The sequence below is a fragment of the Corylus avellana genome, chromosome 2 (genome assembly GCF_965113065.1).
Source record: "Corylus avellana chromosome 2, dhCorAvel1.hap1.2, whole genome shotgun sequence".
In the NCBI taxonomy this organism is placed as follows: Eukaryota; Viridiplantae; Streptophyta; class Magnoliopsida; order Fagales; family Betulaceae; genus Corylus; species Corylus avellana.
The window spans coordinates 39,102,587-39,115,442 of record NC_142491.1 but is presented as its reverse complement, the minus strand read 5'-3'; the positions used below and the strand labels follow the sequence as shown (position 1 = coordinate 39,115,442).

The window sequence follows — 12,856 nt, the reverse complement described above, 5'->3', positions numbered from 1 at the left end:
TTACTGCCCGTAGCACCTTAAAGTACCAGCATTACCGCTAGAAAACCAGTCACAACTATATTAATGAAACCAACAAGTATAAATTAAAAGGAAAAATCCATTATGACCATTTAACCACTATATAATTGACGAATGCAATCACATACCAAAAATCTCAAGATTTCCGGAGAGGTATACAAAAACAGCTAGATAATACTGCATAATTCCCGAAAAAATAAAGAGAACACTCCTAGATCCAACATATTTTAAAGGGCAAAATAAAATTTGCAACATGTAGCACAACATCCCAGTAGGGGAGAAACAATCTCAACGCTTCTTTGAGACACCAACAGTCTTCCCACGTCGGCCAGTTGTTTTTGTGTGCTGTCCACGCACTCGAAGACCCCAGTAGTGTCGCAGACCACGGTGATTCCTACACATTGAGAACAAAAATTATCGTTCACTGATCAGAAAACAATATTAACGAAATAGTTGCTACAGATCACAGATATCGCACAAAAAATGTCACACCAATCGCGTATTGCACAGGTGTATTGTATAAGAGGTGATTGCCATATATTATTCAGCATACAAAGTGCTGATGCACTCCCACGTACACACCAAATTCAAATTTCCTTCAACAAGGTATTTATTTTTATTTCAAACCAAGAATAAAAAAGCTGAAGGCCATCCAGCTACAAACGTGCCACAATGGCAACTGGGTTTGCATGATCACAAGATTTTTCTGTGACAATGGTCATTCAACCCCCGCCTAGATGGGTTCCACCAGGATAAAAATCATAATCAACCTCGTTAAACAAGGAGTCAGGGAAGTTGTGCAGGCTGCTCCCATTGAGTAGATTGTTCGAACGTATGATGAAACTGAGCGCTGGCATTTAACAGCTTTAAAAGAAACAAAGAAAATTCTAAGACGATGAAAGAGAATAGAAAAATTGCGGCTTGGCCAACTTGGTTGGTTGGGGTGGGGAAGAGGGGGTGGAGCAGTATTTTTTTTTTTTTTTTTTAAGAGGGGATGGAGCAGTCATCCGATAAAACCCAAGGCAAACTAATCATCAAAGTGATTGCCAAATATTATTCAGCATGCAAAGATGCACTCCCACGTACACACCAAATTCAAATCTCCTTACTTCAACAATGTATTTATTTTCCTTTTGATTTCAAATAAAGTATAAAAGCTGAAGGCCATCCAGCCACAAACGTGGCACAATGGCAACTGGGTTTACATAATCTCAAGATTTTTCTGTGGCAATGGTCATGCAATCCCCACTTTAAATCAAAGGGCTCCACCAGGCTAAAAATCATAATCGACCTTGTTAAATGAGGAGTCAAGGAAGCTGTACAGGCTGCCTCCCATTGAGTAAATTGTTCCAACATATGATGAACCTTAGCATTGGCATTTAACAGCTTTAAAACGTGAAGCTTTGAAAAAAAACAAAGAAAAGTTGAAAAAGAAGAAAGAGAAGAGAATGCAACAAAGAAAAGTCTTAAAAACTCATCCGTTCGAATTGAGGCTGGGCCAAGGTGATTAGACTCATGGCAGAAATAAATACCTCAATATATAAAATTGAGCTTCTTTCTCAAATCACCAAAACTCACAAGTCAACTCGTTGAGTCAAAACTAGTGTTTGTTCTTTCTTTTTTGGAGGGGGGAGGGAGCAGTCATCATCCAATAAAACCCAAGGCAAACTAATCATCAAAGTGATTGTCATATATTATTCAGCATGCAACATACTGATGCACTCGCGCATACACACCAAACTCAAATCTCCTTACTTCAACAAGATATTTATTTTCCTTTTTATTTCAAATCAAGCTTAAAAGCTAAAGGCCATCCAGCCACATACGTGCTACAATGGCAACTGGATTTACATGATCTCAAGATTTTTCTGTGGCAATGGTCATGCAACCCTCACTTAGTTCAAAGGGTTCCACCAGCCTACCATTGAGTAAATCGTTCCAGCATACAATGAAACTGAACACTTGCATTTAACAGCTTTAAAAAGAATGAAGCTTTAAAATAAAGAAAGATGAGTCAAAAAAGATGAAAGAGAAGAGAAAGCAACAAAGAAGCGTCTTAAAACTCATCCATTCAAATTGCGGCTGGGTCTAGGTGATTCAACTCATGGTAGAAACAAATAGTTCAATATATATATGTAGAGTAATGCTACATACCACAAACATCCCACAAAGTAATGTGGCAGGGTCTAGTAGCCCTTGGATTAGTAGTCTAATAGCCTCTGGATTTTTTTTAACAAAGACTAATCCAAGGGCTACTAGACCCTGCCGCATTACTTTGTGGGATGTTTGTGTGATATTTGCGTGAAATATATGTATACTAAGCCATCAGCAAATTACCGCCAAACTAAATTACTGAACTTCACTCAAGATTAAAATGCTTCTCATGAGAGAATAAACAAAGGCATACCTGATCTTCTTCAAGCGCTCAAGATCATCCCTGAGCTTCATGTCCAAAGCATTGGAGACAACCTGGGAATATTTACCATCCTTGTAATCCTTCTTTCTGTTCAAGAACCAGTCAGGGATCTTGAACTGGCGAGGGTTTGCCACAATCACCATCAGGTTATCAAGCTCAGCAGCTGTCAACTCACCAGCTCTGCAGCAAAACCCATAAATATAAAAATCGAGAGAATGAAACACAAACAAGAAGCAGAAAAAAAAAAATGCATCAAGCACTACCCTAACTCTCCAATTTTCCCCCAAAACCACAACATATTTTATTATAACAAAAGCTCCAAAAATACAATTGAATCTAATAAAACCCCATAATACCCAATTTTACAAAATATTGAGAGAACAAAGCACAAATACGAAGCACATAGCAAAATGTATGAAACATTACACTAACTCTCCAATTTGCCCCCACAAGCACAGAGACTTGATCAGAAAGAAGGTTCCAAAATAAAATTGAACCTCATAAAATCACGCACAAAACAGAAGCGCCTAAAAATAAAGCGCATCAAGGGGATCACGGTTTGGACTATTGCAGCGTGATAAGATTAGAAATAAATAATGATTATTCCAGCATTAAACAACTCAAGCATATCAGTGCAAAACCCAAATTTATATGAAAATCCTAACCTAGAAATTCTTCGTTTTCGGAGAAGATCTGGAACTAACAAAAAAGGAAATTCTCCTAAGCAGAGGTTTGCTCATCTTTAATATTCACATAACATTCTAAAACTAACCTCATGAATCAAAAATCAATTGCTCAATCGTGCTACGCTTAAACTCTCAATAAGCCCATCAAAATCCAAACTAAACTAATAATCCACATAGACAAGGAAACAAATAGAATATCGTTTTCAAGAAAGGTTACCTTTTATTCATGTCAACATCGGCTTTCTTGCAGACGATGTTGGCGAAACGGCGACCGATACCTTTGATGGAGGTGAGGGCGAACATTATCTTCTGCTTCCCATCGACATTTGTATTCAGCACACGCAGAATGTGTTGAAACTCCTCGTTTGCTACAAGGGACTAGACAAACCAACATTTAAAATCAACACCAAATCCATAACAAAAGTTAAAAAAATAAAAATAAATACAACATAAATTGGAAGGATATGCCAAAATATAAGCGAGCGAGTTGACTCACCATGGTTTGGGGTTTGCTCTGCTCTTTCTCTCTCTCTCTCTCTCTCCGTGAATCTGAGTGATCGCCGAGAGTGCAAAATGAGAGAGCGGAGGAGAGAGACTTGGTATGCGAAGATGTGTTTTAAAGGGCCGTGGAGGCCGCAAAAACCCTAGAGGGCAATTATATGCTACATCTGATTCATGCCTGCACCTCCCTATTTCGCTCGAGATTCTAAAAAGGATGCCTTACAACCGTCCGATCTATTGAAGTTGCCACACTGGTCTATCCATCCTAATTGGACCTGGGCCCATCAAACAAGTTCTATTATTTGGTTCTACCATTATTACTATAAACAATTATTATTATTATTATTATTATTTTGATAAATAACTATTTATTAAGAATAATTATTCTTCTAAAATGAGGATCGAGAATTAGCTAAAAAATTAATATTTTTAAACACCATTTTTTTTGCTAAAAAAATAATTTATTTTTATAATTAAATGTATTTTAAAATTTTTGGTAAAAATCTGATATTAAAAAATTTGATGTATAAGAATAATCATTTAATTTCACCTTCTTGTATTTTTTATAATACTTATTTATATTTTTAGGTAATCATTTTTAATGTTTACCAAACATACTGCTTTTCTTTTATACTGAGACATTATTTTTTTATGTTATGTTTTTGATATGTCCACGTAAGAAGATGAGGAAAGAGATTCTAACTAATGACCTCCGCTTTATGAAGCATGGTCTCCAGCCGATTGAACTACCCGTTAAGAGTTTTCATGATATTATGCATTGCTAATATACAAACTAAATATTAGGTCAGAAAGAGGGACTTGATCCTTAACTAGCAATACAAAAAGCATATTTACTTGTCAATCAAGATAACCCTAGGGTTCAAATTTTATGATTGACCACATTTGGGTGAACCACAAATCAAATACAATAAGTTTATCCATATTAACAGTTTTAAAGGGTAATTTTGTAGTTAGGTATAGCCGCCAGATTGTGTCATTCTTGTGCTACTTAAAATATAAGGTGGCTTTTAAAATCATTTGATCAAAATTTAATATTGATCAATCACAAATTCAATGGTGATTTTAAGAGCCACATAATCCTCGAAGGAACACAAAAATGATATAAGATGGATTTATAACATTACTCGTTTTATACGGATTTGAAGTTTACCCAATAAACAAAAAAAAAATAGTATATTTAAAATCACAAATAGATCAAAATTAAAAAATGAGCATCTCAAATTTAATAGTAATTTTAAAAGACACATCATACAAGAGATGACTGAAAAATGATCATAATCCTCCTTATATGATTAGTTGATTACCCCTGTATATCGAGTAATTCTAGGTAGTCTACTTGTGTTATACTAAAAATGATGTGCTTATTAAAATCACCATTGAGTTTATGATTGATCATTATTGAATTTTGATCAAATAGTGATTTTAATAGCCACATTATTCTTAGTAGGATACAAATAGACATTTTAAAATTACTCATATATATCCGATACGTAAAAATTTTTGAACTTGGCTTACCTGCGGTAGTTTGGTCTACGGCTGGGATTTCTTAACCCTTAGGAGACGAGCATTGCTACGGAGCAACAAAAATTTCGTAGTATTTTTCCTTTTTTTTTCTTACTTGGTCACAGTTAACAAACTGTGGTTAGGTCTTCAAGGGGTAGTTCAATCGACTATGAACCACGCCTAATAAGGCCAAAGCCACCGCTGTGGACAAACTGTGGTTAGATCCCATTCCCTTGTGTGGACATAAAAAAAAAAAAAAAAAAAACAAAAAACAAAACAAACTGTGGTTAGATTAAAAAAAAAAAAAAAAAAACCACGCACGCTGCTCATCTTCCCCACACCCACTGGACACCCACTGGAATGACTATTGTGCCCCAGCATTTTTTCCGCAAGTACTACTTCCTGTGTCCCTCTGGATAAAATCTTCAGCGCTAGAAACTGAGAAACCATTCGAAGAGAAGCCGAGGCAGAGATAGTAAAGGGAAGCCTCTGTTGTTAAGGCACACATATCAGGTGAGCAATAGAGTCTTGGTTCCTGTGCATCTGTTTGTTTCTCTATACTTGTCTTTTCATAATTCACATCTCTTTAAACATTTCTGTTAGCTAAATTGGGTGCTGATTTTTGTTGTGCCATTTGTACAACTCAATAGCTAAATTGTATAGTGAAGTTGAAATTGATGAGAAAGATTGTATGGCGTATTTGGGTGTTGGTGAAGGTGGAATTGCTGTAAGCATGGAGTGGGTGGCATGATTGAAGCCATTTGCTGCTGCACCCAACTTTGGTTGATTTTTAATGAACAAAGATGGAAGCTTTTCTTGCTGCAAAGACTTGCCCCACTGTAATCTCCAAGAGAATGCAGAATTTCTTGAAACCTGACAATGAGTGTGAGTAACAAGATATCTATGTGTTTTTCTTTTTCTTCAATTCCTGTGGTTAATGGCATAGATGAAGTGGGCTCAGTCGTTTTTCCCAGATTACATGTCATTGTTATCAATCTTATAAAATGTTCTTTATGTGTTTCCAGTGTTAGATTTGTTTCTTCCTAATGTTTAATTATTGCTGCAAAACCCATAGCAGCTCCTTGTTTGTCACAGGTGTAAGTACAAATGTTGTAGAAGAAAATGATCTTCAGATTCCATTTCTTCACTGAGAAACTATAGGCCTGCATTACATATTGCCCATTCTTCCTGTCATGTCTCTTAGCTCAATGCAATGTCATTGTGTTGATCTATGGCTACATTTTTTTTGATAAGTATTTTGTTGGCATTTATAAGTTCAAATATTTACTACTTCTATGGCTACATTTAGTGTCTTCCTGTAGTATTTAGAAAAGAATTTCATATGATTCTTCTTGTTCCTCATTATGCCTCCATTCTTTCTTGACTCTTGACACAACAGATAAACTGCAATTAAGGAGTCATGTTGTGCTATCCTCTCAAGAAGCTCCATCAAGTCGCCGACATATCATAGTGTGCACTGGTGCTTCATTGGTTACCACACTTACCTTCAACTATGGCTTAACACCATCGATTGTTTGGGCTGAAGAAAAGTCAAATGGCCAAGAGGAAGATGATGCAGGAATTGTTGGGGCTGTCAAATCATTATTTGATCCTAATGAGAAGACAAGGTCTGGTAAAGTGTTGCCGAAGGCTTACTTGAAGTCAGCGAGAGAGGTTCTGAAGACACTGCGCGAATCCTTAAAAGAAGACCCCAAGGATATTGCTAAGTTTAGACGCACTGCAGATGCAGCAAAGGAGTCCATTCGAGAGTATTTGAGCAGCTGGAGGGGGCAACAGACTGTGGTTCAAGAGGTATTTTGGACAAACTTTAGAAAGCACAGGGATTTGTTATGTTTCTGTTGGATGATTACAAACGAATTTACAATTTTCTGGCTTCACTTGTAGGAATCATATGTTGTGTTAGAGAAAGCTATTAGATCATTGGCCAGCTTCTACTCGAAGGCAGGCCCATCTGCCCCACTTCCAGAAGAGGTTAAGTCTGAGATATTAAATGACCTGAACACAGCTGAAGGGTTTTTGTAACACACGAGCGTTTTGCAGCAAGATGTATATCTACCAAATCAAGTTTATCTGGCCAAGTTTTGGATTGGATCCAGACTGTTATCTTTTATGTATTTATCCATTGTTCAATTAAAGTTATGCCCTTGTTAAAAATAAATAAAATTGAAGTTATGCCCATTTGATATTACTTGGTCCTTTGACTGAGGTCGTTTTTGCTGCTTGCCATTAAGTGGAATTTTCTTTATATTTCTGTGTTCTGGAGTTAGAGAGCATTCATTTATTATTACCTTTTTAATTGTTTTTCGTCGAGTTAAAGAACATTGTTAACTGAACTGTAGAAGAGAGCTCGTTGTGCCTGCACGAAACTAAACTAGACTACTTGAAGGTTGTTTTGGTAGCATAAATTCAAGGAATATTTTTGGCCAATCGTGCATCAGATGGCACTAATGCACAGGGTTACGCCACCTGGCAGGTACCACCAGTATCACCTCATCTTGGTCAAGATTTTTCCTCCCTTTTCCTTTGGACAAGCTCATATGTTAAGCCCATTGTCTCTGGAGGACAACCAACAGGAATAAGAAGTAAACTCATTATTCCACACCAACGCTAAAACACAAAGGTTGTACAATGATCGCCAAATTATAATAACTACAAGATGGGAGATTTGTCTAAAACCCAAAAATGATTTTATCTATGACAACAGATGAGGGCAAAATATAGCAATATGTTGGCACCAAAGCCATGTATATTGATAAATCTGCAAGTTCAAATGTTCAATGATTGATAGGCCCCAACAACAAATAGATAACAATAGGAGCACCAAAATGCAACTCCGAGGACTCATTTATTGTTGATCGATACAGTATTAGGTCTACAACTACTCATACAAGCAACCATCTGTCCTTGATAACTTCTGTGTTGGACACCCATCGCTCATGCAGTAGCACCCATGTCTGTATATTGTTTTATCTCAGCAAGGCGGAGCTTCAACTAGTGATCAATAGCACAATACATGTGGGATCATCAACTTAATTCTCCCAGTAGCATGCTTGAGGAAAATGAGGATATACGGTTAACATTATCTACCTTTAGCATGATGATTAAGAATCAAGAACGTGATAGCACTCCTTTTGAACTGCAAGAACCAAATGGAAGTCATATTTAGATTGAGTTTCATATGCCATTACATTCTTTTTTTTTATATATTTTTTTTTATGATAAGTCACATGCCATACATTCTTAAAGTGTACTAGTTTCTAAAGAGTGTGTGTATTGCATATAAGCATATGAGAGACATCCTCATAATGCCAAAGCAAACATCCCTGTGCTACACACTTGGTAGTAAACATGACAAGAAATACCAGATCGATAAGAAAATAGAAAATGACTCAAGTTCCAAAATTTTCTGGAGTTACTGCAACAAAATCTCAGAAAATCTCCTTAGACATTGATACCATGAAGTAAAATGTCAGAAACTCCAAAGAAACCACCTAGGAAGGAATTAAGAGGAGGATTGATAGGGGCTTATATTTGGAGGTAACAGCAAAAGATTGATGAACCAAGGAAATGATTTCAAAGCAACAAATTAGCTCTGACACCAAGAAATAAAATATGTATTCCCAAAAAACAAGAGTAGTTCTATTCTACAAGTCGAAGTATTCATCATCATTACAGTTAAGTTCAAAAATCAAACCTAATAGAACTTATAAGGGCCTGAGATGGATTGAACCCGTGACCTCCAAAAGCTAACAGGACAATAACAAACCTTGGCTGGATCGAACCCCACCATATGTTTATTGGGGGAGTAGGTGCTTCTTGGTCGATAGACCATTGGCAATCATAATGTGAATTCATACTAAACAGGACAGTAACAAACCTTGGAATGGTCCCACGGCGACGTGGGTCATATTCTGTTGCTTGTCGAAGAGCTCTTGCAAAAGCTTTGAAGGTTGCTTCAATTATATGGTGAGAATTTCTTCCAGCAAGCTGGTGCTCAACCAAAATCAAAATATTCCAGCAAGCAAAATTAATAAAAACATAGAAATATGTAAATTGGACGAAAGCGCAAAAAAACAACTACAAATTCGGAGAAAGTGCACGAAGATGGCATTTATTTTAGTAAACTTCATGTCTTCGTTTCAAAGAATCAAATCATTCAAGAACTAGTCAGATGATTTAACATTGACTATGAGAAAGTTAAGAACCTTCTAGTATTATTACCTGGCGAATGTGAAGTGTCATGCCAGAAGTATTCACCAGAGACTGGAAAAAGTGCTCCACCAACTACAAATAAAATAGTCCAAATGACTTATCTCCTCAAGTAACAAGTTCAAGAAGAAAACTAAAATAAAAGAATCAAGCAGATAAACTATATAAAATTGCAGAAAATTTCCACAGATGCACACGATGTCACATTGTGTTGATGTCTCAGCCGGAAGTTCAACTACTTCTCCAGAGAAGAACAAAAAATTGAGACATCTAAATTCTTGATGTGGGAAGGAAACAAAGACAAGTCCTACCTGAGTATCATATGTTCCAACTCTCTGAGTAGGTATTTGCAGATCATAACTTAGATGTGGTCGGCCAGATAAATCCTGAACAACAATGTCCTCTAAATAAGCAATTATTTCAAATATAAAAAGAAAGTAAAAAAGCATATGTGGTTAGACAGGACATTGAATACTCGACAATGGGTTAATACTACAATCTGGCGTACAAGTTCAATAATGATATGAAGATAGCATTATAGCTCAAGTCCCATACGCCTCAGCCTTCAGGATCTGGGGCTCTCCTATTAATTCACCTCACACATGTAAAAGCAGGATAATTGTTATGCGAGGGGCTTGAATTCCAGCCACATTTATGATGTAATTAATACACTTGTTCAGCGCCTATGGTGCATTAATGCACCTACTTTTTTAGCCTTCGTTTTGCTACCCAACCCCTATTGTAACCAATCCTAATTCGTTTGTTTGCCACCTTATTTCATACTTGCTGCCCAGCCAACTCCATGAGCAAATTTAAAAGCATTTCTTCACTTGTGGGTTTCATCGTCTTGTGGGTAAAGCAGTTGAATGTGCACTATAAATAGAGGCTGTTGCCTTTTGTTTTTGTGGGTGTGTAAGAAAGAACTTGGTTATAGTCTATATTTTGTAAGTGAATTTTGTCTCCGCCTGTGGACGTAGAGCATTACGCCGAACCACATAAATATTTGTGTCCTTGTGTGTGCTTGTTATATTTTTTTTCTTCCATTTCTTTACTAGTACGTCATCCAAAATCTTAATTTATCACAAGAATAACCATCAGAAAGCTGAGTCCTAAGACAATATTCTAACCAATTTCATGTTCTATTTCTTGTCTACGCTAATAATTCATAAAGATGCTACCAAAATATAGAACTTTCAAAGTTACTAAATCCTCAATTACACATTGCTTCAGACAGTTATTTAAGGACCCAAAAGCCACCATGTTATAATGTGTTTTTGCCAAAATTTATTTAAAGGATATCCTATTAGTTGGTGATACCCTATTGATTTCCAATCAAATGCAAACACAGGTTAATCTTAACATCAGTAAATTTTTTGACACTGAAACACTTATAATGTGATTAATTTACATGGAACAATCAAGTCAAACCTACCAGCGCAACATGTACTAGTGCTTCATCAAGAGGAGCAGAGAAGTCACCAAACCGATTTATTCCTTTCCTATCACCAAGTGCCTGCAAAAAAGCCTGCAGAACATGCAAAACTAGATTGGTACATCTCACACCCAGAGATATTAAAAGGTGGATCCAAAAATAAAGCTGTTGAATAATCTTTGGATGTCCCCTAACTTGGTCCATTCTGTTTTATATAACATTCTCAAGTAAGCATAAGCATATATTTGAAAGAGATACGAGGCTAAAGTAGAATTGGTTAAATGACTTAAATAAAGGAAAAACGTAGACTAATTGGGAATCGACCAAATACAAAACTATTTTATTTGAATGCTAGGTAGAAAAGAAAAAAAGCAATGGACTGCCTCAAATTCAGTGTCCCATCCGGACAAATTATAAGCAATAACAAAACAATTGATGCAAGGGTTTTCAGTACCGTTCCAATGGCAAGAGCGACATCCTCGTTAGTGTGATGATCGTCAATGTGGATGTCCCCAGTAGCTTTCACATGCACATCCAACAGCCCATGCGAAGCAAGTTGCTAACATAAAACAAAGTAAATAAAATGAACAAGCAGCGCAATCAGACTCAAAATTCACATAATAAAATCACAACATAAGTGTGTTTTCTAACTCAGGTAGTTGGCATATACCAGCTGAGCTAAGAGTGGACTCAGAAGAAAATTATAATCAACATTTTTTTTTACTCTCTGCCCTAAATTCATATACTGGCAAGTAAAATTTGCCTTGTGTGTTTTTTTGAAAAAAAGCTGAAACTGGGGATCTACGACTTAAAACAGCTAAACCCAGATTCAGAAACAAATATAAGATCAAGAAATCAATCAAATTAAAGCAAGTTTTCAAGCCAAAATCACTAACATCCAACATGTGATCAAGGAAGGGAATCCCAGTGTTATTCTCAGCAACCCCCGAACCATCCAAGTTTATTTTCACCGACACATTGGTCTCCTTCGTGACCCTCTTGACCTCCCCAATCCGAGCCCCTGAGAAACAACCAACAAGGACTCAAACCCACCTCCGAGTTTCAAAAAACAAACACCGAGAAGCCAAATTTGTAGGATCAAAATTTGTTGTTACCTGCGCCGAACGGAAAAGCGGTTATCGTCGAGCCATTTTCGTCGACCAAAGCGGCACAGGAAATTGATCTCTGTGGGTCCTGAGACATTGTCAGGAGCTGGCGATGATTTGGTGGGAAAATTGGGCGCTTGGGAAAAGAAGTGAGAGTGGGAGCGAGAGGTCTCTGAGAAACCCTAACCCTGGGTTTTAGCAGCGGAGATGAGATGTGATATTCTACAAGACGCGCAGGCGCAGCTGCGGTTAGCTCCATGTTCAGAAACCAAGCAGTGGCCTACTGACACAGATTGCGAATAAAGTCAATCACTGAACCAAACGGGAACGGCAGAGGTTTTTTTTTTTTTTAATATATATTTTGTCATGTCCAAAGAGAGAGGATGATTCAATCTAATGACCTTCGTTTTATTAGGCGTGATCTTAGCCGATTGAACTACCTTTGGGAATAAGAATGGCAAAATAGTTGTAAGCGTCAGGCCTAATTTCTATTAACCATGTTCCAAGACGTAACTTAATCGGCTGGAACCCACTTAATGAAATAGAGATCACTAGTTCAAATTTTCCTCATCTTTTATGCGGACTTGTAAAAAAAAAAAAAAACTCTATTAACCACCTCATTTTTAGACTTTTCTTTTTAATAGCTAAAAAAACACACCTCATTTTCTAGAGAATGGTTTATAAAATTAAAAAAATTATGTCATAACATAGCAAACTGCGATTTTAAACTAAAGTGTATTATTTTAGCGGAATACCTTCCTTTTCATTTTGTCTACATTATTTAATAGTATTGAAATAATGTCAACGTTGGCAAGTTTGTTTCAAAAAATAAATAATATGACACCATGTATACTGTTAAATGCTGACCAATTTTTATTTGAAATAGAGAGAATCTTTGATTGTGTGGGAGTGTGATTTCAAAAAATTATGGTTTAAAAACATA

At 36.5% G+C, this 12,856-nt stretch overlaps 3 protein-coding genes across 5 annotated transcripts; 1 reads left to right on the top strand and 2 right to left on the bottom strand.

Annotated features, from left to right (window-relative positions):
- Positions 1-83: 83 nt before the first annotated feature.
- Positions 84-3,736, bottom strand: LOC132168079 (small ribosomal subunit protein uS13z/uS13y/uS13x). The gene is made up of 4 exons (XM_059579151.2): positions 3,617-3,736; positions 3,338-3,498; positions 2,426-2,614; positions 84-412 (listed from the first exon to the last, which is right to left on the bottom strand). The coding sequence occupies exons 1-4, from the start codon at positions 3,617-3,619 to the stop codon at positions 307-309; spliced, it is 459 nt and encodes a 152-aa protein (XP_059435134.1). The 5' UTR covers positions 3,620-3,736; the 3' UTR covers positions 84-306.
- Positions 3,737-5,484: 1,748 nt separating this feature from the next.
- LOC132165364 (photosystem II D1 precursor processing protein PSB27-H2, chloroplastic) lies at positions 5,485-7,411 on the top strand. Of its 2 annotated transcripts, none has more exons than XM_059575893.2 (4): positions 5,485-5,658; positions 5,862-6,030; positions 6,545-6,957; positions 7,051-7,411. In XM_059575893.2, exons 2-4 carry the CDS (start codon positions 5,949-5,951, stop codon positions 7,186-7,188), a joined length of 633 nt encoding a protein of 210 aa, XP_059431876.2. In that variant the 5' UTR covers positions 5,485-5,658; positions 5,862-5,948; the 3' UTR covers positions 7,189-7,411. The 2 variants fall into 2 exon arrangements, with proteins under 2 accessions (XP_059431876.2, XP_059431884.2); XM_059575901.2 differs by having other exon boundaries at positions 5,796-6,030.
- A 460-nt stretch (positions 7,412-7,871) lies between these two features.
- On the bottom strand, positions 7,872-12,239 carry LOC132168055 (imidazoleglycerol-phosphate dehydratase, chloroplastic). Of its 2 annotated transcripts, XM_059579125.2 has the most exons (9): positions 11,923-12,239; positions 11,704-11,828; positions 11,262-11,366; positions 10,808-10,900; positions 9,687-9,761; positions 9,388-9,450; positions 9,044-9,153; positions 8,254-8,302; positions 7,872-8,157 (listed from the first exon to the last, which is right to left on the bottom strand). In XM_059579125.2, the coding sequence occupies exons 1-8, from the start codon at positions 12,170-12,172 to the stop codon at positions 8,275-8,277; spliced, it is 849 nt and encodes a 282-aa protein (XP_059435108.2). In that variant the 5' UTR covers positions 12,173-12,239; the 3' UTR covers positions 7,872-8,157; positions 8,254-8,274. The 2 variants fall into 2 exon arrangements, with proteins under 2 accessions (XP_059435108.2, XP_059435107.2); XM_059579124.2 differs by having other exon boundaries at positions 7,872-8,302.
- Positions 12,240-12,856: the final 617 nt, after the last annotated feature.

Coding starts and splice junctions, on each gene's coding strand:
- LOC132168079 (XM_059579151.2), bottom strand. Junction 2,615..3,337: donor GATGTTGACATGAATAAAAG/GTAACCTTTCTT, acceptor GTTTTGCTGCAG/AGCTGGTGAGTTGACAGCTG. Junction 413..2,425: donor GAGCGCTTGAAGAAGATCAG/GTATGCCTTTGT, acceptor CTCAATGTGTAG/GAATCACCGTGGTCTGCGAC.
- LOC132165364 (XM_059575893.2), top strand. CDS start 5,949: ATGGAAGCTTTTCTTGCTGCAAAGACTTGCCCCACTGTAATCTCCAAG. Junction 6,031..6,544: donor CTTGAAACCTGACAATGAGT/GTGAGTAACAAG, acceptor TTGACACAACAG/ATAAACTGCAATTAAGGAGT. Junction 6,958..7,050: donor AACAGACTGTGGTTCAAGAG/GTATTTTGGACA, acceptor CTTCACTTGTAG/GAATCATATGTTGTGTTAGA.
- LOC132168055 (XM_059579124.2), bottom strand. CDS start 12,172: ATGGAGCTAACCGCAGCTGCGCCTGCGCGTCTTGTAGAATATCACATC. Junction 11,367..11,703: donor TCCTTGATCACATGTTGGAT/GTTAGTGATTTT, acceptor GTTTTATGTTAG/CAACTTGCTTCGCATGGGCT. Junction 9,154..9,387: donor TGACACTTCACATTCGCCAG/GTAATAATACTA, acceptor GTTGAGCACCAG/CTTGCTGGAAGAAATTCTCA.